The 27251-nt window shown below is 36.4% G+C and overlaps 1 protein-coding gene across 4 annotated transcripts in view; it reads right to left on the reverse strand.

Annotated features, from left to right (window-relative positions):
• The window catches only part of LPGAT1 (lysophosphatidylglycerol acyltransferase 1), a 116468-nt gene that overhangs the window by 32005 nt on the left and 57212 nt on the right, over positions 1-27251 (reverse strand). For all 4 annotated transcript variants that reach the window (XM_045452459.1, XM_045452457.1, XM_045452461.1 and 1 more), the window contains 4 exons: positions 13373-13491; positions 8075-8170; positions 5868-6141; positions 1812-1938 (listed from right to left, as the gene is read on the reverse strand). In XM_045452459.1, coding sequence (XP_045308415.1) covers positions 1812-1938; positions 5868-6141; positions 8075-8170; positions 13373-13491 — 616 coding nt within the window. The remainder of the gene's footprint in view (positions 1-1811; positions 1939-5867; positions 6142-8074; positions 8171-13372; positions 13492-27251) is intronic.

The following is a 27251-nucleotide window of genomic DNA, read 5'->3' on the forward strand; positions in this document are numbered from 1 at the left end:
CAAAATAAATAAATACAAAAAATTAAAACAACATCTGATTTTGAAGGCAAAAAAGAAAAATTCTGAGGTTCATCCATGAGACCCACAGTTAAGAACTCCTGCTTCAAGTGAATTTAAGGACCTTGCACTTACTTGTGGTAAAATAATTTTGCTAAAAATTGACATTTCTTGAATTTCTAAGATCTCTTATTATTCCATTCATTTTTTAATCCATAAAATAAAATTGTTTTCTACTTATTGGTTAAAAAAGAAAGCAGGGTGAACTATAATAGAATGCCTCTGTAATTAATGTTTTCTTCCTTGTCTCAGTTCCTTTTGGGTATGATGTGCTAGGAAGATCTACATATATCTGGCTCAAATACAATCTACACATGTCCAGAACATACACCCAACAGTCATGTATTTTTGCTTGGGCATCAGAATTGAGCTTCATTTATAGATTACAATTTAAAAGTTTATTGAAGGCTAGATAAGCCTCTTCTATATGAAAATAAAACCGTTCCCGGAGAAATTCTTTCAGGGCCTGGCACACTGCCTTATATATAGTAAGTGCTCCATAAGTAAAGTGGACAACACATGTGAAATGTAGTCAGTACAGTTCTCAAGAATTACTTCTTATCTTACACATGAACTTCATAATTTGGCAACGTAAGTCACACAGTGGACTCAACTGTAATTTTATAGTCCTCTCTTACACACCAAAAACGCAAATTGTAACATTTAATTTTAAGTTTTAAAATTTTAGTTTCAAATTATTCCAAATTTGTACTTCTATGTGTAAAACTATGATGGTTTATATATATGAAAACATGTACCTATCTACTTGCAGTGAGTATGTAATTTGAGTAGTTTTCTACTTGAATTGAGGGCTTTTGTGGCAATTGTGATCTTTCAGTGGACCAACTGCTCAGTTTGTAGCTTAGCTGCCATGGGTTGAGTGAGATCTTTGGCCAGGAAATACAGTAAAGATAAATGGCTTATAAAGCAGTCAAATCTATCCAAGCCTCATCAGCATCATGCTTTGATATAAATACCTACGCACATTTACATGATACTCTTTTTTAAAAAGCAATCTACTTTTAAAAATCTCAAGAAGCTGCAATATTCAATAAATGTTTTTGCTGTTGTTTATGCAAATGAACATGTTAAAATGTTAAATATTAAAATACTAAAAATTTTATCTTTTTTTCTTTTTTTCAACGTTTTTATTTATTTTTGGGACAGAGAGAGACAGAGCATGAACAGGGGAGGGGCAGAGAGAGAGGGAGACACAGAATCGGAAACAGGCTCCAGGCTTTGAGCCATCAGCCCAGAGCCTGACACGGGGCTCGAACTCACGGACCGCGAGATCGTGACCTGGCTGAAGTCGGACGCTTAACCGACTGCGCCACCCAGGCGCCCCATATTAAAATACTAAAAATTTTAAAGTATAAGTTTCAGCTAAATTCTCAATTTAATCATTTGGAAAATCTTATGTGATTTAATGACTTAAAAACAAATTTCGTTTCTATTCATACAAATCTACTTTGCCCAAATGAGTATATATTTATGTTTGATGTTTGCCCTTAATCACCCTTGCTCAGAGTGTCAGGCCATCAAGTAATCATAGTGCCTCTAGAATACCATTTTGAGAGGCTTTTATCACTCAGTGAAAATAACTACTTCAAATGATATTTTCATATTAAAAATTCAGCATAAGAATGATTTTGAGCCAACTATTTTCACTATTGATTAAAAATTTAATTTTAAAACACTGCTTGAGATAATACTTTAAGTTCGATATATGCTGAGTACTAACACAAAACTCTTACCTGTAATGTACATGTGTGACTGTTGGTTTCCTGTATCCAAGGATCCAGGTTTGAATATCTATGGGTTCAGCTTTGGGATAAGCTATAGTTGTATCTATTATCCACTGGAGGCCTTTTGACTTGCTCTCTGAGGACAAAGCAAAAAAAAAAAAAAAAAAAAAAACAAAACACAAAATTGGATCAATTTTTACATTATTTACAGCAAATAATATAGTATAAATAAAGCATATTGATGTATCTTTTGCTTTAAGAAAACAGGTGAACTTTGGTTGTTACTGTTTTATATGATATAAGGATGTATCATTTAGTGTATCATCTTCATTTAGGATGAAACTAAGCATTTCCTAATATATTATAAAATGGCTGAATCTCAAACAAATTAACAAATAACAGAGCACTATTATTTATTGGACATGCACCATTCAAGCATTCAATACAATTACTTACTATCAAAGTCTAATTTATATTTTATCAGTCATAAGAACTGGCCTATCAAGAAGTCAGAAGCTAAGGTATCACAGCACAAAAGTAAAAAAAAAAAAAAAGTAAAAAAAAAATTAATAAATACTGGAATAAGGTCCCAAATTAAGCATTTTAGTGTCACACGATTGTCAGTTGCTGTTTTTATTTAACACAAACTCCTCCCATTTTAGCAGGAGTTCTATACAAATAAAGCAATAAAGCTGTCCACCCTTTGGTAGGTACAACAGGTAACTGCTATTGTGACAGGCAGTAAGAAAGTTCTGTTCACTTTGGTCCTCTGCATGCTGCTTTTATTCCCAGCATGGAGTTAGAGCAAGAATTGAGAGATGAATCTTCCCAGAGAGTACAGATAGCCAGACTTGTGTGATAGTCTGTCCTTTGTTTGAAGTATTTAAGAGATCTCTAAAAAAATAAAACTTAAACATAAGACTAAATGTGCATTAAGAATTAATGATATTTTACTTGTGTATATCAAATAGCTAAAAGCTGACCTTTGAGTTAAAAAAATTTTTTTGATAATATTCTGAAGGGGAAAAATACCCATAAAAATAGGTTTAAAAAAAAGAAAAGAAGGAAAAGAAAGGGCGCCTGGGTGGCTCAGTTGGTTGAGAATCCAATTCTTGATTTCAGGTCAGGTTATAATCTCATGGTCATGAGATCAAGGCCCACATTGGGCTCCACGCTGAGCATGGGGCCTGATTGGGATTCTCTCTCTCCCTCTCTTTTCTGCCCCTTCTGTGCTCATGCTCTCCCTCCCTCTTTTTCAAAAAATAAACTATCAAAAAAAGGGTTTAAACAAAAATTAGGTAAAATAATAATAATGTTTAAGTAACCTATTGGTAAAGGAACAGAGTATTTATGTAAGGAAACACATTTTAACAAGTTACCAATGATGTAAATGCTGAAATGATTAGGAGTAAAGTATATACTGATGTCTGTAACTTACTTTGAGTGCATTAAAAAAAAGAAGATGGACTAATGGATGGATAGAAAGGTAGAAAAAGACAGGATAAAGTAAATATAGCAAAACGTTAATTATAGAATCTATTTGGCCAGCTAGTGGTATATGTGCTGCCGAAGCGAGCACTCAGCTAGTGGATATTAACTACAACATTCAGCTTTTATGGATGCTTAAAAAGTTTTATAACAAAATGGTTGGGAAAATCATCAGAGTTCAGTTTAATATATATTAAATCACACAAGAAACAAAAAAATACTAACCCTTAATCAGACACAACTTAATTTTGATATGTGTATGGATCACATATTAAAACAGATACAAAGGCCTGTTTTGTGTTTATATGGAACAAAACACTAAACAGTGAATATGAATACTAAAGAAAATAAGACACAAAATACCAAAACATAGAGAAGAAAATGGTAAAATACAAGTAAAACTAGTTTTAGGGTATATAACTTTCTAGAATTTCTTATTTTTCCTAAACATCTAGAATAAAAATTTTAACTAAGGTAAGATAAATTATTTTTTTTTTCAACGTTTATTTATTTTTGGGACAGAGAGAGACAGAGCATGAACGGGGGAGGGGCAGAGAGAGAGGGAGACACAGAATCGGAAACAGGCTCCAGGCTCTGAGCTATCAGCACAGAGCCCGACGCGGGGCTCGAACTCACGGACCGCGAGATCGTGACCTGGCTGAAGTCGGACGCTTAACCGACTGCGCCACCCAGGCGCCCCTAAGGTAAGATAAATTATAAACTACTTTGCTTTGGTTATAAAAAGAAATTGTTTCTCTCCAAAAGAAAAAAAGATTCTTCACTATTGTGTGATCAATATGACAATTGCCCCTACCTTTGAGATCTAGACACCACAGGGTATTATTGACTGAAGAAAACTACTGCAAAACAGCAGTCTTTATTAGTGCAACTAACTCTATTTGGAAGACCTTTGCCTTCAAGCCTTGGCTTGGCTGACATTGCCACAGTGGCTGTCTGAAGCTATTCTGAACTCTCCTTTTCTATTAAAAGATTATTTCAATTTGTCTTTTTAATAGATGATGAAAGATTAAGAGAGCTGACTGCCAAGCAGCTGCTTAAAAAAACACATGAATGTAAAACTCAGTGCAATCTTACAGGCATTATCTCTATGTCTGGTCCTAACCCTCATTTAAAAACACATATTTCTGAGGGTCCATCATTTCTATTTTTATTTTATTTGAAGAATATATTTTTTAAATAGTAAAACACTACTGAGGAAACAGGCCTGGTGAGTTTCTTTCAGTTTTTTAATTTATCATTTGTCACCAAATTTCACAGTATCTCAGACAAACTTGTTCAAAACAGTCTTTGTGTTACTGGCACAAATACCTTCTGCAAACCTTCACAATGCACCAGGCTATCTCCAAGACAATTGCATCTTTGAGTGTGGTTTGCATTTTCCTAGCCATAAAAGTAATACATACTCATTATAAAAAAAATTCAGGGGGTGCCTGGGTGGCTCAGTCGGGTGAGCGTCAGACTTCGGCTCAGATCATGATCTCAGGGTTCCTGAGTTGGACTCTCCACCATCAGCACGGAACCAGCTTCAGATCCTCTGTCCCACTCTCTGCCCCTCCCCTGCTCTCTCTGTCTCTCTCTCAAAAATAAATAAACCTTAAAATTTTAATTTCAGAAAAGTATTAAGAAATGGGGGAAAATCATCCTTAAAGTTATAGCTCTGAGAAGCAATCACTGATAACATCTGGAATCTCTCCTTGAGCTCATCTCCTACATTTGACACATTTGAGCTCATAACAGTTTCACTAGAGTTGTATGTCCCTCGCACTCCATTAACATGATACAGCATGAGCCTTTTCCAAAGCCATAAAACCCCTCTGTATACATCATTTGTAATGGCTGTGTGGTTATATTGTGTTGGATGGATATTTGATATTACTTCTCTGTTCTCCCCTCTATTTCCAATTTTTTTGCTATTAAAAATAATGCTGAGAAAAAATTAAAAATTAAAAATAAATATATAAAAATAATGCTGGGATAAACCCTTTTGCCGGTATTTCAGATTATTTCCTTTTGATAAGTATTATTTGTAGTGGAATGATGGGAGTCATTTGAAGGCTCTTCATAAACATTGTGAAACTGCATTAAGCTCATACTCTTAAAAACAAACCCTCAAAACTTTCTACATTTGATAAATGAACGAAATATAAATTTTTACTATTTCCATTTGCGTATCTATCATTAGGTTTTCAAATCAGTCATTTCTATTCCTGTACCTTTAACCTAGAAATTCCATTCTAGGAATCTATACTACAGACTTCCACAAATATGTAAAGATATTTATATGAATGTTTACTGCAGAAGTGGGAATGACTAGAAGCATGGGTAAGCAGTGTAAGGAAAGACACCTTTGACTTTATGCATTTCTGGGTTATGTGAATAAATGATTATAAGCATGAACTCTGTAAATAGAAACATTAAAACATTAAATTTTCATCTCTCCTTGAGTATTATTTCTATTTGATAAAAATTATAAAAAAGAACAATAATGTTATCTTCTGGAACTCCAGATAATCCCTGAGTTCCAACAAAAGAAAAAAATGCTAAAAACCATCATACCTAATTCTTTAGCATCTCCTTCTGATGGACTTCCATTTTCCTGTCGTGCTACGAGTGCACTCAAAATAATGTTTGTTGCCCCGATCCTTGGCAGAGTGACATGTGTAAGAAATGGCAAGTTATTTTTCTTGGCAAATGCTTGACTTGTTTCTCGCCTCTTCCTGAGGAAGCCCCCTTCTGGAAACAAAACAATCCATTTTCGATCTCTGCTCCTATAGTTATTTTCTAGGTGCTTTTTGAGAAGAAGAAGCTGCTGGTCACGATGTGATTTTCCCTATGAAGGCAGATACATATAGAATAAGTAGATATACACTGGAAATTAAGATGCCATAAAATTAAATAGAAACAACAGTTTCTAAAGTATAGTGATGTCCCCCCTCCTTCCCTCCCCTTCTGACCACAGTGGTAAAATCAAGTGATTAGCGCTCATATCACATTAGCATTCCAAGAGAAAAACACTGCTCTACTTCCTCCTTAGAGTTCACTCATTCATCAGACCAGTGACTATTTACAGAGCCCCTACTGCTCAGCAGGCACTGTACTGTCCCACACACTGGAGATAGAGAGGTAACGAGAGACCCTCACGGAACTGACTCAAATGGAAACGACAGAGAACTACAAAGTGCAAACTCAGTTGGTGATGCGTTAGGAATAAAAAGAGTAAGAGGATAGAGAAGGTCGACAAGGTCAGGGTCAGCAGCCCCAAGGAGGCGAAACTGGAGCAAGGAGCTAGTGATGTGAAGGTCCCAGTCAAGTGGAGAGGAGAGGCAGAGTCTTCTAGGTGACAAGAGCAAACAGGACAAAGGCCCTGAGATGGGAAGGAGCTCTGCATGTTCAAAGAACAGTTCCAAGGCCAGTGTGGCTGATGGGTGAAGAGTGAGGAAGACAGAGGTAGGAGGGGAAATTGCAGAGCGGCTCCAGCGTGTGCTTTTATTCATCTCTCTGCTCAGAAGCACCAAGAGTGTTTCCAGAAGAAACCAGATAATTGCACAGCATATGAAAAACAAAAATGTTCTGTACATAAAATTGTCTGGAGTAAAGTGTATGTGTTTTCTCACACCTACATTCACAGAGCTTAGAAGTTTTTTTACATACTTCCAGCTTTGTGGTTTCCAGAAGGTTTCCAGAATTTGTGGTTCTCGTATGAGGCTTAATCAGATTCATCAGTTATTCATTAAGTAATTATTATGTGCAAGGCTGAAGCTGCTAAATATATAAATACCAGAACAGTGAAGCATTACCATACATAAAAACTCCTGCATATCGTATTTCAGTTTTTGAGAAAATAAAGCGTGTGATCCTTAGCATACAGGGAGATACTATCATGTAGTGCTGACTGGATAAGAAGGTAGGATTCTTTCTCATACAGTGAACTATCCCTAATGCTTCAGACCCACTCTCAATCTACCTTTCTCTAACAAACCCATATTCATTCTTTACATTTGTGCCAAATATCATCTTCTACTCTACAGTTTTTCTGGATTCAAAAACATAAATAAATAAATATTTTCCGTATTCATAAAAAGCTGATGGATTCACTTTTCCTACTACGAGTCACCAAAATATATATATTTATCTATTTATCAATCTATCTATCTATCTATCTATCTATCTATCTACCTGTCTAGCTACCTACCTACCTACCTACCTACCTACCCTACCTACCTACTGGTAATTTAGATACCTTCTATATCATAGAACAATGACTTGTAAATAAAAATAATAGTGAAAATACAGATGATGATAGGGGTAATTGTGATGAAAATGACAACTAAGGGGGCAGGCACTGTTCTGAGTGTATACTTAATTTAACCCCCACACCCACCCAATGAGGGGAGTACCTATTATTCTCATCTGAAAAATGAGGAAACTGGAAATTTAAATAACTTGCCTGATTCACATGGCTAAGAAGCAGAAGAGCTGGGAATGTGGTGGGTGCTTGATAAATTGTTACTAAGCATTGCACTGTTTAGATAGGAGGAGGAGGATAGAGATTAAAGTATTTGCAATGTCACCATTTCACTGCTTGAGCATACTCAAATTCAGATTGAAATAAATGTTTCAGAGAACAAAGATTCAGAGGAAGAGCTCCCTAAGATAGTGTAACTGGCTCTATCTATTATAATTGGTCTTGTTATGCCCATGTTTATAATAAATTGTCAGTTTAGTCAGGCTATCACTGTTAAAAAAGAATACTCATTACTTACCTGTCTTATAAAGAAGTCTCCATGAATCAGAGAAACAATTCCAAAGTTTGTATACTTAAAAATATGGTCCATCAACCACATCATTTGAGCAACAACCTAAAATATATAAAAGCAAGAAATAATTATACGTTAAACAGAAGCAACCTGCTATAGTCTAGCCAGGTCTCTAATTTTTAAATATAATTATCCAAGCACACTCTTAATTAACCTAAATATCTTAAATCTAGTGTTTATTTCTACAATTAAAGCACAAAGTCTCTATGAACAATTACTGGTATTGATTCCAAGTCCTGAAATCCCAAGTATGTTACTGTGCAACAAATAAAATTTTTTTCTTTTCTATTATTATTATTATTATTATTATTATTATTATTAACGTTTATTTATTTTTGATAGAACACAAGCAGGGGAGGAGAAGAGAGACAGGGAGACACAGAATCTGAAGCAGGCTTTAGGCTCTGAGCTGTCAGCACAGAGCCCAACGCAGAGCTCAAACCCACAGACCATGAGATCATGACCAAAGCTGAAGACAGTCATCCAACTGACTGAGCCACCCAGACGCCCCTTTTCTTTTCTTTTAGAGAGAGAGAGAGTGAGCGGGGAAGGGGGCAGAGGGAGAGAGAGAATCTTAAGCAGGCTCCACACTCAGTGTGGAGCAGGACACACAGGGCTCCCATGACCCTGGGATCATGACCTGAGCTGAAATCAAGAGTCGGACACTCAACTGAGCCACCCAGGAATCCCTGAATTAACTTCTTAAATTTGGACTTAACCATTCCAAATTTGCTCTCCCTAAGCAAAGTCTCTGGTAATTCTTACAAACTTGTAAAATTATTTGGAAACAATAAAATGGCTAATGTTACTAAATGAGGGCAGTAAGTTTAATAAGCACTAAAGCTTTATAAAATGGGACTTTAGTATGGAAACCAATTTGACAATAAATTTCATATTAAAAAAATAATAAAATAAAATAAAATGGGGCTTTAATAGCTAAAATTTAAAAGTTATAAATTATATATAAATGTATTTTACATATAAATGTAAAATTATAAAATTTTATAAAAGTACAAAAATGTCCAAAATACACGAACATTTAAAATTTCATTTAATAGAATGATTTAACATTCTATTACATTAAGAAGAATATTTGTTACTTTATGCAAGGCTATCCTCTTCCCCAGCAAAAACATATTTACAGAACTGGGGTCCCTGGGTGGCTCAGTCATTTGAACATCCTAATCTTGTTTTCAGCACAGGTCAAGACCTTGTAGTTCGTGGGCTCAAGCCCTGTGTGGGGTTCCACACAGTGGAGCCTGCTTGGGATTCTCTCTCTCTCTCTGCCCCTTCCCCATGCTCACTCGCTTTCTCTCTCTCTCTCTCTCTCTCTCTCTCTCTCTCTCTCTTAAAATAAATGAATAAATTAAAAAAATTTACAGCACCTCAGTTCTTAAACAGAAATAGTATCCCTTGCCGATAAGAATTAATATTCATATTAAGAGCGTAAGACTTTATTTCAAACAAATTTCAAAATTATTAAGTAACTATAAACAGGGGTCTAATTAATAAACTGGTTAATTGTTCTTCCCTGCTGAGGAAATAGCATTCCTGGTTATAATCCTTAAAGGAATTAATTAAAAGCTACAACCTCAATCAAGAGTGCAACAGAGCTCTACTTTGGTTTCTATGGGAATAACATATGTAAACTTCACCTCTAAACACCAAATTATATGAACTTAAATATTAGGGAAAAAATAAGCATCAATACCATTGCTGCTTTTACAAAAACACTAAAAAAGCTGACAAAGAATGTAACATTAAAGCTTCCAGCATAATTTTTCAGCATCACTAAATAGGTCAATTACACAACTCATACTTCATTCACATTACTATGTTAAATCACTTTACAAAATAAAGATACATGCCCAGTGAAGTACTGATTCCCCTAGTCAACTAATACAGAATAAAATGATCACCAACATCTCACTTTTCAGTCTTGTTTTGTAATGATGACTACTTGTTTAAATAAACTGAAATCTGAACTAAATGAAATCTGTTGAAAAGTGCCCCAAGGAACAAAACAGAAAGCAAGTGACTTCAACCTATAAAATACTTGAGCTTTATACACAGTATGAAGTTTAGTGGCAATTTGTTAATTTCTGGGTTTAAAATACCAACACTAAAGGAACGAGCTTTACTTGTCCTAGCTTTAATGTATTTAATGTATATAACTTAACCTTGTACTTACAGTGGATTTGCCTCTTCAGTTAGAAGGTCACCTAAAACCAATCAGTTCAATAAGATAGCCAAGCTATCTTCTAAGATTTGTATGGATAATTCTGTCCTAACTTATTTTATTTATTTTTTAAAGTTTATTTATTTGAGAGAGAGAGAGTGCATGTATGCATGCACACACAAGTGGGGGAGGGGCAGAGAGAGAATCCCAAGCAGGTTCTGCAGCATCAGCGAAGAGCCTGACGCAGGGCTTGAACTCACTAACCGTGAGATCATGACCTGAGCCGAAATCAAGAGTCAGACTCCCAACCAACTGAGCCACCCGGGTGCCCCAAGTCCTAACTTATTTTAGGGGAAATGTTACAAGTCAGTAAATGTTTATTACATGTCTAATAAAGTTCTTTTGACAAATAAAAGAAGTTTTTAGTTTTATCATCAATTGCCATAAAAGAACATGCCTCAAGTCACAGATACTTATTTAAAAGGTACCAGCACATTTAGAAAATACAATTAATCCTTTGTTTCATATTCCTCAAAAGAAGCTCAGTAAATACCAGCTGCCTGAAGCAACTCTTGTAAACGTTTCATAGGCCTGTCACTGAGAAATTTCTTAGATATCTTCAAGAAACAAAATTGGCCCATATCAATTATTCTTTATCTGGAAGCACAGATTTTCTACATATCAAAAGATCTAGAGAGGCTTACATGAAGGACTCCGTTCTTTATATCCTTCTGAAATTATAGTAAAGTCAATGGTTCTCCCTTTTAGAAATTTCTAAGGCCAATTTTGGCTGTCACATTGACTAGCTCATGCTACCGGCACTTAGTATGGAAAACATCCAGCAACAGCCAGAACAGTTCAGAACACAACACAACAGTCCTACCAAAATGCCAACAGGACGCCCACTGAGTAACACTAACGGGTGTTACAAGAAGATTCCTGAATTCCAAAAGCTGTTTACACTCACATCACAATTAAACTAATATTTTTTAAAATTGGGCCACAATTTAGCATTAGCCTTCTTTCTTTGAATATACCCATGGAATATTCAATAAATCAAGCAAACATTCTTACTGGTAAATGAAAATTAATATTGCCTTATACTTGATAGGTGCAGGAGGGAGAGATTATAATGCTTCCAGCTTTATATTTCTCTATTACCCTTTATGAAAGAAGATAAAAAAAATTCCTCAAGATTGTACTAATATTTACTCACTAATATCAGATCATAATCTGGACAGAAAAATGAACCTAAGACAAACTAACAGAAATCTTTTTATAAAAGGAAACAAACAAACTAAATTTTCTTTTGTTCACACAATTGGTGAATTTCAGGTTATCTAATATTCTAGTTAATACAGTTATCATCCATGCCAAACTGGGGTTAGAGCACTAAAGTTAGGTGTATTTATACTGACCACTGTAATCATTCTTTGAAATTCAAAAACCAATCAAGGACACTGTAAGCCTTCAGAATAATCACTGTGAGTGTAATGATCCCATCAGTAAGATTAAAAATGTCTGTTAATTGGGGATTCTCTTTCATACAAGACCAAATAATCTAGTTTTTACAAAATTTTAATATCACAAGTAATAAATATTATTATAAATGTAAATATATTTATACAGCAACATTCTTTTAACAGTTCAAGAAAGGATTGAATTTATTCCACATTCCAGTGACATTATGCTTCTGCTTTTCAGATAAACAAGAAAAGATTCTGCAGTAATCAAACATATTTTCCTTTACTCTCACCTCATTTTATGACCCCTCCCTGACCTACTGAGTCAAAATCTCTAGGACCTAAACACCCCAGGCTTAGTCTTGCCTTGGTGTTCTGGCCAAGAGTATTTCACTAAGGAAGAAGGCCCCTGCTTCACCACTCTAACTAGGCCACGCTTATGTCCTTGCCCCTCTACAAAGTCTTCTATGCCTATCATGGGGAGCACCCTCTCTACTGAATACTCTTCACTTTGCTACACTTTCCTCTGCTGGACTGTTCATTCCTTTATGAGGATAGTGTCTTACAGGATGGTGTTCTATCCTTGCAGTCACTGATTATGAATATGAAGCACTTAATAAACTTCTTTGATTTGCTTCTTTACTATTAGGATAAATATTAACTCCATTAATTTATACACTTTCCATTTATTTGGTTTTCTAGTAACACAACCTCTTCAACTTCTAAGGTGATAATTTTTTTTTTTTTAATTTTTTTTTTTTCAACGTTTATTTATTTTTGGGACAGGAGAGACAGAGCATGAACGGGGGAGGTGCAGAGAGAGAGGGAGACACAGAATCGGAAACAGGCTCCAGGCTCCGAGCCATCAGCCCAGAGCCTGACGCGGGGCTCGAACTCACGGACCGCGAGATCGTGACCTGACTGAAGTCGGACGCTTAACCGACTGCGCCACCCAGGCGCCCCTAAGGTGATAATTCTTTTAATGCTAAAGACTGAATTTATTTTAAACCCACCCAGTTGATGGATATATTTTATCTTGACTTATTAATATAAGTCATGTAAACTGTAAAACAGTTCACACAGCCTAGTAACACTTAATAAAATGGGTGTAGTATCTTTCTGTTCAATTTCCTTTGTAAAGGAAATCCAAAATATTTACCTTTTTTCCTTCTGGCTAAAGATCCCCGAGATCATCTAATTCACGGACCTCTCTCTTAAACACTACTGCTTTTTGTGTATTTCTCAAACCAGTGATCCACCACTTCACCTCAAGACAGTCCCCGATTTGAACCATATTAACTCTGCTTTTACCTCAATTATTTTTAAAAAAAACAGCTCATTCACATTATTTTCCAGCTACTTTTTTGAAAGTCTCCAAATTCCTGTCCTGGAGTTAGAATAATATTTTGAATTATAGATTAGAATTCTAATTATAGTCAGAATTACTTAGAATTGTATATATTTTTCTTTTTAAAATTTTCTCAATTTTCAGAAAAAGTATACATATTAAAGTTTATGTTCCAAACCCCAGTAAGATACTTGAATTGATTCTTTGTTAACCTCCCCCTTCTCCCGTCCACCTCTGCGTTCAGGATGGCTTACCAGTCCTTTGTCTTGGAGGCACATCATCAGAGTGCATACATCTCCTGTTGCCTGATGATTCACCAACATTACTGCTTCATCTTTGGAAACCGCTTTAATATCATCCCCCCATTCCATCACTGTAAGAATAAAAAAGCTGTCACTTTAAAGGTTTTACATTACTAAAAACCTTATATTAGAACAACTGGTGTACATCAATGATGACACATCACCTCGCTAAAACTTCTTAAAGTCTGAACTAAGTTTATTTCCTATAAATATCAGGATGTTGACATATTGATGTAACATTTTATAGAGCACCAAAATACCCATTAAGATGTAAAATGGTCATCCTTTGATATATAAGTTCTACTTCTTAGAATTTATCCTGCAGAAACATTTGTCCAAATAGGTAAAGATACATGCATAAGTGATACTTATTGGAACTCCAATGTTTACCAACAGGGGAACGGATAACAAAATTATGATATAATAGAAGAGTATATGTCCACTTAAAGACCAGAATGTATCTCTATGCACTAACCCAGAAAGGACCTGTTATCAAGTAAAGCAAATCACAAAACAGTATATATAGCATGATTCCACCTTTTTAAAGAAGGAATAAAATTTAAATATTATTTTATACGTTAAAAAATTCTGAGGGAATGAATTCCAAACCACTGATGTTGATCATGATTGGGAGAAGGTCTCCAGAACCCTTCAAATATACTGCATAATTAAGTGTATTTCTACTTTATAATAAAATGTGAAAACATCACAAATATATGCAAATAGTTTCATTTGAATATAAGAAAACTAATGTTTAAAATCTCCAGATGAAAAGTCATTGTACTAAAACCTATACATACACTCTGAGGAAAACAGTGGTATCTCCATGCAGGAAACTGCTTTAATATGCCTCGTTTTACAGTAAATTTACTTCAGAGAAATAATATAATTGAGCATCAGTTTCACACATCAGGATTCTACGAGACAAAGCTTCTAGGGCTCCTCAAACGTCTGACATGAATTACGAGAGGCTGGTTACACATTAGTACTCACTAACCTCACACACTGCTAAAAGTAAAGAACTCAAGCCACCCGTGTGTAATAATTTGGATGAACTAGGCTTGAGGAGATGTGGAGCCCACCGGCTCTGCCTCCCCCAGCCTTCTTCCTTCTCCAGTCACCCTTCATTGTCACCCCAACATAGTGGAGCTCCTCGTAAGAGTTCGTCTGAGGGGCACATGGGTGGCTTGGTTGGCAAAGTGGCCAACTCTTGATTTTGGCTCAGATCCTAGGATCGTGGGATCGAGGCCTGTATCGACAGCACAGCACACAGCCTGCTTGGGATTCTCTTTCTCTCTCTCTCTCTCTCTCTCTCTCTGTCTCTTGTCTCTCTGCCCCTCCGCCACTCATTCTCTCTCTCACACAAAATAAAAAAATTTTTAAAAAAGAATGCATTTCAGAAAAGCAGTCTGTTGATTTTCCTTTCTGTTAAAACCCATCTATTCATTGATTTTAAAGACCTTCGAATTTTGTATTAAGGAAATTTTCAGCCGAGCTAAACATATAGTATTAAGTTGTAGGACCTCCTTGCAAAGTGAGGTATTCTAATCATTCTATCAGATTCAAATCTATTTTATTACCAACACTCAAATAGCCTATATACTATGTGGGAAGATGTTTTATTTAAAAATTTTTAAGTGAATGCAGGATAAAACTACACTAAAGTACATCAAATAATCCTTAAAGAATAGAGACAGAATACTGGGAGAGAGCCCAACCCCTTGAAAAATGCAGTAGCACCAACTTTCTTACTGAGCGGCCTTTCCTTTCCCAAGTTCCCAATTCAGCTCAGCTGACATGCTAACTACTGAAACACATTTAAACAGCTGCTCTATCGTACATTGCTGTGGGGAGTCTGAATTGGTACAACAGTTTGGGAAGTCAATTTGGCAATATATATCAAAACTGAGAAATGCAAAAATCTTTTTACCCAGAAATTCTACTTCTAGGAATTCATCTTGCAGATATACGTATTTATGTGCAGAATGACACATATGCAAAGCTAGTTACTGCAGCCTTGTTTGTAAGAGCAAAGAGGATAACGATTCAAAAGAGAGACTAACTCAAATTCATAGAAATTGAAAAAAATGATGGTTTCCAGGAGGGGGAAATGGAATGGTGTTGTTCAATAGTAGAGTTTCAGTTTTGCAAGATAAAAAAGTTCTGGAGATTGACTACACAATAATGTGAATATACTTAACAATGCCGAAGTATATACTTAAAAATGGTTAAGATGGTAAATTTCATGTTCTGTTATCTTTCACAATTAAAATTAAAAAGGAAGTGTAAATTATTATATATCTATGCAAAGGAATATTATGAATCATAGCATCTGTACACCAATATGAAATGATATACTAAAAGTAATAACAACGAAATTCAGACCAGTGTGTCAAGGATGCTACCAGTTGGGTTTTAAAAAGGATAGAGGGAAATATGTTTGCTAAATAAAAATTCATTCTATCATGCCTTTGCTGACAACCCTTCAACATAGACAGAGACAGACAGAGAGACAGACAAGCACACACACAGACACACACACACACCCCATTCTTTCATTAATGCATTATTCATTCAATAAATCAGCACCAGGAGCTGTTAGATGTCGTGGATATAAAATAAAAAGAATCAAAGTATTATTCTTTTTTTAAATTTTTAAAAATGTTTTTTAATTTATTTTTGAGATAGAGACAGAGACAGAGACAGAGAGACCATGAGCAGGGGAGGGGCAGAGAGAGAGGGAGACACAGAATCTGAAGCAGGCTTTAGGCTCTGAGCTGTCAGCACAGAGCCTGATGCAGGGCTCGAACTCCTGGACTGTGAGATCATGACCCTCTGAGCTGACAAACTCATGTACTGTGAGATCATGACCTCCTGAGCTGAAGTCAGATGCCTCACTGGCTGAGCCGCCCAGGCACCCCAAAATTATTATTCTAATAGCAGTTAAAGCGTTCAAAAAAAAAGTCTAGCTTGGTTCTATAAATATTGAGCTATTAAGAGGTAATGTGGAAAGTCTTCTGGCTCCACATCTATATAAACAGAGGTTTCATAACAAAATATTCCTTTAATGTAATTTCTATCACATGAAGGGAAAATGCTAGATACCTAGGCCTGGGCCTACACAATGGGAAAGCATGTAAGTGAATATAATTGCAAATAAAAAATTTTTACGTAAAATGTATCTTACCTGTTTGCTTTGTATAAGGCAGATAAATCTAGTGTGTTGGCTTATCTCAAAATTTAAATTGAATTTAGAACCCTTTGAACTGGGTTGAATAGCGTCCCCTCCCCCCCAGTTTATATCCATCCTATATCTGTAAATGGGCCCTCAACCTAAATCCAATATGACGGGTGTCCTTTAAGAAGAAGGAAATGTGGACAGAGATATACACAGGGAGAATGCCACGTGACAACAGAGGTTGAGACTGGAGTGACAGATCTACAGCATAAGGACTGAGGACAACTACTAGAAGCAGCAAGAAGCAAGGAAGGATCCTCACCTAGAGCCTTCAGAGAGAGCACAACCATGCCGACATCTTGATTTTAGAACTTCAAACCAACAAGAACCATGAGAGAAGCAATTTCTTTTGTTTGAAGCCATCCAGCTTGTACTACTTTGTTATGTGATAGCAGTCCCTTGAAACTAATATACCTCAGCCGCCTCAGCTCTCCCCATCCCTTTTCTCTCTTTTCCATTCTATTCCCCCCAAGTTATAGCTTTTTTTTTCTTATCATATATAGGGAAAAAATGGCGCTGTACTTTAAACATCTAGAACATTTCAACAGACATCTAATGTTATGCATCTTATGTTATGCATTATAAATGGCTCTCAATGTTAGTTTCTACAATCCTTTCAGGGTATAATCATTAAGAGTTAATCTAATATATGTTTTATCTTACAGCCACAACTTGGCCAAAATTTCTTTTCAAACTAAATGTCAACTTATTAAGACCCACATGGGATATTAAATCAAATAAGTAAAGGTAGCCCAAACAACTTTTTTATTAAAAAATGATCCTGATAGGGGCGCCTGGGTGGCTCAGTCGGTTAAGCGTCCGACTTCAGCTCAGGTCACGATCTCACGGTCCGTGAGTTCGAGCCCCGCGTCGGGCTCTGGGCTGATGGCTCAGAGCCTGGAGCCTGCTTCCGATTCTGTGTCTCCCTCTCTCTCTGCCCCTCCCCCGTTCATGCTCTGTCTCTCTCTGTCTCAAAAATAAAATAAACTTAAAAAAAATTTAAAAAAATGATCCTGATATAGTAACAAAGTCATCCTGAATTTTATAAAATCTAAATTTCATTCAATAAATTTAATTTCTGGGGCACCTGGGTGACTCAGTTGGTTGAGGGTCCCACTCTTTTTCTTTTAATGTTTACTTATTTTGAGAGAGAGAGAGAGAGAGAGAGCGGGGGAGGGACAGAGAGCAGAGAGAGAGGGAGACACAGAATCCACAACAAGCTCCAGGCTCTGAGCTGTCAGCACAGATCCCGATATGGGCACTAACTGTGAGATCATGACCTGAGCTGAAGTCGGATGCCCAACTGACTGAGACACCCAGGTGGCCCTACCGTCCTACTCTTGATTTTAGTTTGGGTCATGATCCCAGGGTCGTGGGATTGAGTCCTGCATTGGGTTCTGTGATAAGTGTGGGGTTTGCTTAAGATTCTCTCTCCCCCCCACCCACTCACGCTCTCTCTCTTTCTCTAAAATAAAAAACTCCAAAAAACCCAAACATATTTAATTTCCAATATTTATGGTATTCTTTTACTATACTTTTACCATACCACTATATACTTCAAAGATCACTGTTAGAAAGTCATGTGACTAACAAAATCAAGGTAAAAATGTTTGTAGAGACAAATAATTTATTATGTATGAAGTAGCTATGTTGCTCAGTTCAAACCTTGCTATACCAGAAAAAGTAAGTATAATAATGGAGTCAATATCTTAACCAAAGAATAGAATTATGTGCATGTTAAAGAATAGAAGCTATGGATGCCTGCCAGTTCTTACACTGTACTTGATTGAAAGAACAAAAATATTTTAACACACTGTTCTATGAAATGTATTCTCAAAAAAGAACTGGGTCAGGTCCACTATTTCCAAAGGGAATGAAGGACAACTGAATAAAATCTGGAAGAAACTTCTCTAGTTGTAACTGAATTTTTAAAATTCTTGTTAAAAATGAAAGTCAAAGATCATCACCTACCGCCCACCACATACACACACTTGCTCTCTCTCTCTCTTTCTCTTTCTAACTTAACAATAAACCTCCCCTAAAAGTTATAGACTAGTATTGATCAGGATAGTTCACATCTCAAAAAGAAAATAAAAACAATAAGAATCCACCACAAATTCCTTAAAAACAGTGATGGTAAAGCCATTATACTGACTCACAAAACAGAATTAATTTGAGGAAGGAAGGTTACTTAACATTTAAAAAAAACCTCACAGACTATAAACTACAAAAGGTAAATTTTACTGTAATTTATTTACTGCAAATTATACTGCGATAAGCCAGACTAAAAAACACATGCACAAATTTAGAAGACATGACTTTTTAATATGTTCTTTGAGTCAGTCAGTGAATAAACTCATACAGAAATCGAAAATCTTTTTTGGATATAAATAAGTCCTAAGTGGATAACAGAGTACCAAAGAATCAAAAGAGCAGAAACCGATGAAATCAATAAAATAGAAAACAAAAAAAATAGAGAAAATCAATAAAATCAAATGGAGCTCTTTAAGAAAGTCAACACAGTTTTATAAACCTCTAGCAAAACTAACCAAAAACTCCCCAAATTATCAACGTCAGGAATGATAGACAGGGCATCATTACACATACCACAAAGACTTTAAAAAAGTAAGGGTATATTATGAGCAACTTTGCAAACACAAATTTGACATTTTTGAGTGAAATGAATCAATTCCTTGAAAACCACAAACTGACAAATTCATTGAAGATTAAGTAAATAATCTGAAAGTCTATCTCTATGAGAGAAATTGATTTACACAGGCAAGAACCTTCCAAAAAATAATTCTTCTGGCTCAAATGGTTATCACTGGCATATTCTACTAAACATTTAAGAACACCAATTCTAAAAAAATCTCTTCCAGAAAACAGAACACATTCAAGTTTATTTTATGAGACCACCATTACCCTGATACCAAAACCAGAAAAACACAAGACTATAGACTAATATACATTAAAATCCTCAACAAATATTAGTAAGTGGAATCCAACAGTATACACCACAACCAAGTAAGATTTATCACAGGAATGCAAGGTTGGTTCAGTATCAGAAATCAATGAATGCAATCCACCATGTTAACAGTCTAAATAAGAAAAACCTTTTGATCATATTGCTCTGGTCTGAATGGTCTGAATGGTTGTGTCTCCCCAAAATTCTTTTGTTGAAATCCTAACCCCCAAAGGTGATGCTAATAGTGGGGTCTTTGGGAGGTAATTAGGTCACAAGGGTGTGGCCTTCATGAATGGGATTAGTGTCCTTATAAAAGAGATCCCACAGAGTTCTCCAGCCCATTCCACCATGTGAGGGCACAGTGAGAAGGGCAGAGAGAGAGCTCTCACCAGAAAATGATGGCACCTTGATCCTGGACTTGCCACTCTCTAGAACTGTGAGCAATAAATGTCTGTTGTTTATAAACCACCCAGACTATGATATTTTGTATGGCAGCCTGAATGGACTAAGACACATATGAATTGATGCACAAAAAGCATTTAACAAATTTCACTATCCATTCATAATAAAAATGCTTAGTAAATTAAGAATAGAAAGGAATTTCCTCAATGTAATAAAGTGTTTCTACCCAAAACCCAAGGCTAACATAATATTTAGTAGCAATTATATACTAATGTTTTATCCATAAGATTCAGAGCGGGGCAAGGATATCAAACTCCTTTTTCTTACTTCACAGTATTCCAGAAGGCCTAGCCAATTCAATAATGCAAGAAAAAAAAAAAAGTCCTACAGGTTGGAAAGGGAGATAAAACTGTTCATATTCACAATGGCATGACTCTATGTAGAATATCCCAACTAATCTATAAAAAGCTTTCATTATTAATTAGAGTTTAATATAGTTGCACGATGGGGCTCCTGAGTGGCTCAGTTGATTAAGTGATCTTGGCTCAGGTCATAGTTTGTGAGATCAAGCCCCGTATTGGGCTCCACATTGACAACATGGAACAGGTATGGGATTCTCTCCTTCTCTGCCCCTACCCCACTTGTGCTCTCTCTCAATCTCTCTCAAAATAAATAAACTTAAAAAAAAAATAAAGTTCCAGGATACAAAGTCAACACACAAAATATCAATCTTTTTTATACTTGAAATGAACAAGAGGAAATAAAAAATATTTAAATCCCATTTATAATAGTTCAAAAATATACTTAGATATAAATATAAAACATATAAATGGATATATATGCTAAAAACTATAAAACATTGATGGAAGAAATCAAAGAAGACCAAAATGAAATGAATATCACGTTTGTGGACTGAAAGATTCAACACAGTAAAAAGCCAATTCTCCCACAAATTAATCTACAAATATAATGTAATTCTAATCAAAGTCCCAGTAAGAATTTTTTCAGATACAATTAGATTTACTGATTTATAAATTTTATTATAAAGAAAGGCCAACAAACTAGAATAGCCAAAATAAATTTGAAAAAGAAGAATAAACTTGGAGGAATCACACTACCCAATTTTAAAACTCACTATTAAGCTGCAGTAATCAAGATGGTGTGGTACTGGTGAAGGGACAGACACATAGATCAACAGAACAGAAAAGAGAATCTAGAAATAGAACACACAAATATGGCTAAGTGATTTCTGACAATGGTGTAATGTTGATCCCATGGAGAAACAAATAGTCTTATCAACAAACAAAATTACAAAAGTATGAAACCTCAACCCATACCTTATACAACAAATAATTCAAAACAGATCAGAGAGCTAAATGTAAAACTCAGAACTACAAAACCTCTAGAAGAACACTTAGGAGAACATCCATCATCTGGGTCTAGGCAAAGTGTTCTTGGACATAACATGAAAAGCACAATTCATAAAAGAAAAAAACCAGTAAATTGGACTTCATCAAAACTTAAACCTTTTGCTAGGCAAAAGATACTGGTAAGGGGATGAAAAGACGGGGAGAAAATATAGACAATCACATAGCCAACAAAGGATTGGTATCTTTGTATCCAGAATATATAAAGAACTTTGAAAACTCAACAGTAAGATAACAAACCACCCAATTAAAAACTAGGCAAAAAAGTTGGATGCTTCACCAAAGAGGATATAAGATTGGCAAACAACCATATGAAAAGATGTTTAACACCATTAATCATTAGGGAAATACAAATTAAAACCATGATGAGCGACCTTAAACATGATTAGAATGACCACAATTAAAAATACTGTTAATACTGAGTTTTGGCAAGGATAAAAAAAACAAACAAACCAACCCTGGAATTTATAGATACTGCTGTTGGGAATACAGAATGATATAGCCATTCTGGAAACAGTTTGGCAGTTTCTCATAAAGTTAAAAATACACTTACCACATGACCCAGGAATATGGGTATTTACCCCAGAGCGGGGGCCAGCAAACTTCTGTAAAGGGCCAGCCATTAAGTGTTTTAAGCTTTGTAGGCCACAAAGGGTCTCTGTTTTATATTCTTCTTTTGTTGTTGGTTTTTACAAACCTTCACAAATGTAAAAGCCATTCTTAGCTCATAAGGCCATGTAAAAACAAGCAACAGGAAATTTTGGCACATGGGGCATAGTTTGTTTACTCCTACCCTAGAGAAAGACAACTTATGTAATACAGAAACTTGAACATGAACATTAATACTGCCAGTTTTCATAACTGTTAAAAACTGGAAACAGCCCAAATGTCCTTGATAGCTGAATGGATATAAGCTGTGGTACATCCATTCAATGGAATATTACTCAGCAACAAACAAGAACATTGTAATGATGCATGCAACAATTTGGATGGCTTTCACAAGCATGCTGAGAGAAGAGGCCCATCTCAAAATGTTCCATTTATATGACACTCTCAGAAAGACAAAATTAGAGTGAAGGAGAACATATCTGAGTTTGTAGGGGGAGACTGTGATTACCAAGGATAGTGATTACTGCAGCATGGCAGACTTACGAATGAGTTTTGTTCTGTTTTTTTTTTCCTTTATTTTTATATTGTTCTGTTTCTCCAAATTTTCAGCATTTGACTTATTACTTTTGTAATTAAGAGAGTTCCCCTGCTCCCCAAGAACAAAGTAATAATGAAAGCTTTTACTAATACACTGCACTCTTATTTGTTTCTTTAATGTTCATTATGTCACATACACTAACAACCTCTCCCCCAAAGCAGCCTGGTCCAAATTTATTTTGTTAAATCACTGAGAGTCAAAGTAGCAAGACTTACATCTTAAGTTTTTTTTTTTTCTAGTATGTTCTAATAAAAGTACTTCACTCTATGCAGAATCCTCAGTTTGCTCAGTTTTGTTTTCTCAACCTTTTATAATTTTTGACATTTTTAAGATTTTATTTATTTTTGAGAGAGAGAGAGAGAGAGAGAGAGAGAGAGAGAGAGAGAAAGAGAAAGGGAGGGGAAGAGAGAGGGAGAGAGAGAATCCCAAGATGGCTCCATGTTGTCAGCACAGAGCCGCATGTGGGTCTCTAACTCATGAACTGTGAGACCACAACCTGAGGTGAAATCAAGAGTTGGACGCTTAACTGAATGAGCCACCCAGGCGCCCCTATTTTCTCAACCTTTTAAATAGCTTCTTTCATTTACCTATACTAAATACAATTAACACTATACTAAATCAGAGATCAGAACTTAAATCAAAGTTACTTTAATTTGATTCCACTGGGACAGTTTAAGCAACAGAATTCAGTAATATCTGCCTCAGATTCCTGAAATGAGTAATTAGAAGAAGGGAAATTCTAACTTCTAAAGATTATACCAAATTGCCAGGAAATAAGTGTGCAGTATAGGTACTTTTTTGCTTTGCTACTAGAGCTTTAAATAGTTTTAGAATCAGACCATTAAAAATGGTGGGGGTCTTAGGGGCACTGGGTGGCTCAGTTGGTTAAGTGTTCAACTTCAGCTTCGGATCTGTGTCTCCCTCTCTCTCTGCTCCTCCCCCGCTCATGTTCTTTCCCTCTCTCTCTCTCAAAAATAAATAAACATTAAATTTTTTTTTTCAAAAATGGTAGGGGGTTGATTTTAGAAAGTTTAGAACTAGGAAGGAATTTAGAGATAGCTGGACCCAAATCTCTCCCCTCACAGGTATTTTAAATCAAGTACAAGAAACAGAACTCTTAGGCTGCTTCTTGCCTGACCAAATTAGTTGCAAAGAAAAACATACAGATGGTAAGTATAATTAATTTACATCACCTCCTGCTCACTATCCCCCAAAGCACTGTTTCCTGTATTCATTCATTCAACTAGTTTTATTCTTTTCATAGAGAAACAGGGTTCTACCACTGTGGGAGACATAAAGGTAAACTGGGGTTCCATCATGAAGAAATTAACTCATGAATACAGTGGGAGGAATCATACTACCCAACTATCTGAGCTTAGCAAAAAAAAAGAGAGAGAGAGAGAGAGAGAGAGAGAGAGAGAGAGAAGAAGAAGTACAAGGTGAGGGAAAAGAGAAGTGAGAAAGACCGAAACAGAGAACATACTAAATGGTATAGGCAATTCTGCTTGTCTTTCCAGTCCACAGAAGTAAGCCCTTGTGTAAGCTTGTGACCAGAGCCATGAATCTGCTATTCCTGGTCATTTCACCTTTCATGTGCCCTCATGTCATACCATCATCCCACTCACCAGCATCTCAATAAGCTGTATTTTAGTTTTTTAAAAGATACATTTTCTTCAGTATAAAACATAAGCAAACTTTCCAATTGATGTAACATGATCCCCGCCCTCAAGAAGTCTGCTCACTTATTGAAAATAAAAGACACACTGGGGAATAATGCATTATCTATGAAAATATGTACCACAGGTGGCAGGAGGAGGAGAAATCACTGTGAGCTAACACACAAAGGGAAGAGATACCAAAGACACATGGGAACACAACCTAGGTAGACACCTTCTGGGACAGATAGCTGGTACTTTAAAGAATGAAAAATAAGGTTATATCTGTAAATCTGAGGTCAGATAACAGATACACTTTTTAAAAAAATTTTTTTAATGTTAATTTTTATTATTTTTGAGAGAGAGAGAGAGAGAGAGACAGAGACAGAGCACGAGGTGGGGAGGAACAGAGAGAGAGGGAGACACAGAATTCAAAGCAGGCTCCAGGCTCCGAGCTGTCAGCACAAAGCCCGACATGGGGCTTGAGCCTAGGAACCTCACAATCATGACTTGAGCCGAAGACAGAGGAAGTCAGACGTTTAACTGACTGAGCCACCCTGGTGCCCCTAAGCAATGGGACTGTGTTAAAATAGACAGCACATGCCCCACTCCCATCTCTGGGAATGTGAACCCAGATTACCATATTCTACAACTTTTTAAGTGTAATTGGAAATTTGAGTTTTTGTGAAAGGTGAAGAAAGAGGACCTTAACACTAAAGGAAGTTTCCTGAGCAAGCGAGAAGGAATGGAATCCAAACAAAGGGACAGGCTCTTGATAGAAAAAGGACATTCTGCACTGTAACTGGAAGAATAAAAGAAAGGCTCACCAAAAGATAAGGCTGAGGAGCAGGCCTGAGCCAGGTTATTAGAGCACCAAGGTTTTGAATATTATCTTATAAACCACAGAAAGCCAGCAGGGAAAAGAAACTGGCCATATGTGGGATGGAGGAAAGGAATGAAGTTGTTTGTTAAATGGGGGTATTTTTTTAGGATGGAATGTCTGTAGTATCTTTATATCTTAGAAGACAAGGGCAAAGATAGAAGGAGCCTATAATTAGTGAGAAGTAAGAGAGACGGGATTTTTGCTTTGGATAAGAAACTATCTCCGGATGAATGAAGGTGTCAAGAAATTGGGGGGGCGGGGAGGGTAGAGAAAAGGGAAGAGTCTCCAGAGCATAGTCCCAGGCCACCACCCAAACCCATGGCAAAGAGGCAATGAGAGGAGTTAAAAACTAACCTAGGAGAGAGAACTGCTCAGAAACTTATCACACATGTAGATATCCTAAGTGCAGCTGAACTAGACAAAAGTGGGGATTCCCCTAAAAATGAAAGAGAAGAAAGCAAATGTAAGCACTCATACCAGCCAAGTGCCCAAGAGGTCTTAAGCAAACAAATTCAGCCTTGGAACTAATGTAGCCTCTGGTTGGAGGCTTGACCATATTCCCAAACTTTGAAATCTAGGGTAGTAAAAGAAGAAACTACTAAAAGTATAATCAAATGAGAAACTAATTATACTGCATATTAGTAAGATTTTTTGATTTTGAGGAACTTTCATTCATAGTCTGTCAGTTGTTAGAGCAGCCCCATAAGGCACACAAGCCAGGTATCGGTCTTACTTAAAGCTAGGGATCAGAGAAGATATTGTACGAGGTAATGCGATAAGTAAGCACTGTAAACCTGACTGAAATCCAGGTCTGCTGGTTCCTGACACCAAAGCATAGATAGCCCCTGTCTACGCAGATTACTAAGCATTCAACTAAAAGGGAGGTATGCTATGTTTTCATGGTATAATGAAAGCAGCATGGGCAGAAGACCTTCATTCACAGACCAGCTGTGTCCCTTGCTAGCTCCGTCACCCACACTGAACGAGTTCCTTAACTTCCACCAGTCTTTATTTCCTCACTTATTTAGTAGGACTGATATGACCTCCCTCTGAGGATGGGTTTCAGTATTTAATTAAGCCACGTGAGAGCACTTGCTAGAAGGCCTGGCACATCGTACTCCAGGTAAGTTTCTCTTCTCACTGGAGGCATAATCAGTTATATATGGTTTGCACAGAAGTTAGCCTCCTTGATACAGAATTCAGTAGAAAGGCTTGGGAAAAACTTGGCTTTTCTTTTAAAATAGTAAGTCTTATCAGAAGATGAAGAGTTCCTAAAGGAAGCAGAGAAACCAGCTCAAAAAGCAAACCCTAAAGAATCTAAGGTCATGAGAAGAAAACAACACCATTTCAAGATTCAGTGGTAATAGCATGATGAATATAAGAACATGACATAAGAGGAGAGGGGCGCCTGGGTGGCTCAGTTGGTTAAGTGTCTGACTCTTGATTTTGGCTCAGGTCATGATCTCACGATTCGTGAGTTCAAGCCCCACGTTGGGCTCCACGCTGGCAGCGTGGAGCCTGCTTGGGCTTCTCTCTCTCTTCTCCTCTGTCTCTGCCCCTCCTCTACTCGTGCTGTCTCTGTATCTCAAAATAAATAAATAAACTTAAATTTAAAAAAAAAGAATATGACATAAGAGGAGAGAATAGGGACTAATAACTACAATACACTGTAGGTGTAAGGTGCTTCTCACTGAGCAAAGAGTTTAAACCTGGAGTCCATGGAGTCCATACATGGACCTCAGAGTTGTGAACCTTTTGAAACTGTAAAACTGTGAGCGTGTGCAAAGGTGCTATGGTAAATCCAAAAATGCCCACCCTCCACCCCACAAGACATCCACATCAAATCCCTGGAACCTGTGAATAAAGGATCTTGAGAGGAACTTATTCTGGATTATCCAGATGGCCCTAAATCAATGATAAGTGTCCTTATTACAGACACACACAGAACACAGAAGAGGCAGCAATGTGACCTCAGAGGCAGAGGCTGGAGTGATGCAGCCATAAGTCCAGAAATGCCTACAGCTACCAGAAGCTGGAAGAGGCAAGGAATGTCA

Source organism: Leopardus geoffroyi, chromosome C3 (assembly GCF_018350155.1).
Source record: "Leopardus geoffroyi isolate Oge1 chromosome C3, O.geoffroyi_Oge1_pat1.0, whole genome shotgun sequence".
NCBI classification, from domain to species: domain Eukaryota; kingdom Metazoa; phylum Chordata; class Mammalia; order Carnivora; family Felidae; genus Leopardus; species Leopardus geoffroyi.